This window comes from Charadrius vociferus, unplaced genomic scaffold (assembly GCF_000708025.1).
Source record: "Charadrius vociferus isolate BGI_N301 unplaced genomic scaffold, ASM70802v2 scaffold3249, whole genome shotgun sequence".
Classification (NCBI taxonomy): Eukaryota; Metazoa; Chordata; class Aves; order Charadriiformes; family Charadriidae; genus Charadrius; species Charadrius vociferus.
This window is the reverse complement of record NW_009650012.1, coordinates 930-1,703: the sequence shown is the minus strand read 5'-3', so window position 1 is coordinate 1,703 and position 774 is coordinate 930. Positions and strand designations below refer to the sequence as shown.

The window sequence follows — 774 nt, the reverse complement described above, 5'->3', positions numbered from 1 at the left end:
GCCTCGGTGATGCTTTGTTAGATATGGCGGATCACTCCCTGCAGTCCAACGTCCTCTGCTTCGTGGAGGACCCCGAGTTCGGCTACAAAGACTTCACGCGGAGGGGGGAGCAGGCGCCCCCCACTTTCCGTGCGCAGGTGGGTGCTCAGGGTCCCGGGTCAGCCGGAGGGGAAGGGGTGGCAGGTCCTGCTCGTTTCGGTGGGGGGACAGCGGGGCTGATCCCGGGATCGGGGGACAGCGTGGGTGCAGGGGACGAAGGGCTGGGAGCAGGCTGGGGCTGCCTGAGCTAATAGTTGAGGGGATCGACGTGGGGGGACACCGCTGCTTGTGGACATCCCTAGCTTTGAAGGGACCCCACGTTTCCCCATCAAGCCCCTGCCCCACAGCGTCCTTCCTCCCGCAGGATTATACCTGGGAGGACCACGGCTAGCTGATCACCCTCCTCTACCCCGACGTGGGGCAGCTCCTGGATGAGAAGTTCCAGGTGGTCTACAACCTGACTTACAACACCATCGCCATGCACTGCGGGGTGGACACGTCCATGCTGCGCAGGGCCATCTGGAATTACGTCCACTGCGTCTTTGGCATCCGGTAGGTCCCCGAGCCACGGCCGGAGCTCGTTCTCCACCTTGGGTAGAGCACGGGAGCAGGTCCAGCCCGGCAACCTGTGGCTTGGTCTCGGTGAGACCGTTGCTGCTGCTTAGACGAAGGCGAAGTGATGCTCTTGGGGGGGTTCAGCTTAAGTCCAGAAAGATGCTGGGGTGCACAAACGGG

At 63.0% G+C, this 774-nt stretch overlaps 1 protein-coding gene across 1 annotated transcript in view; it reads left to right on the top strand.

Annotated features, from left to right (window-relative positions):
* Positions 1–774, top strand: part of LOC104292322 (sestrin-2-like) — a gene marked incomplete at its 5' end in the record, with an annotated part of 3,367 nt that overhangs the window by 2,077 nt on the left and 516 nt on the right. Inside the window, 2 exon segments of the mRNA XM_009891679.1 lie at positions 22–137; positions 404–591. Coding sequence (XP_009889981.1) covers positions 22–137; positions 404–591 — 304 coding nt within the window.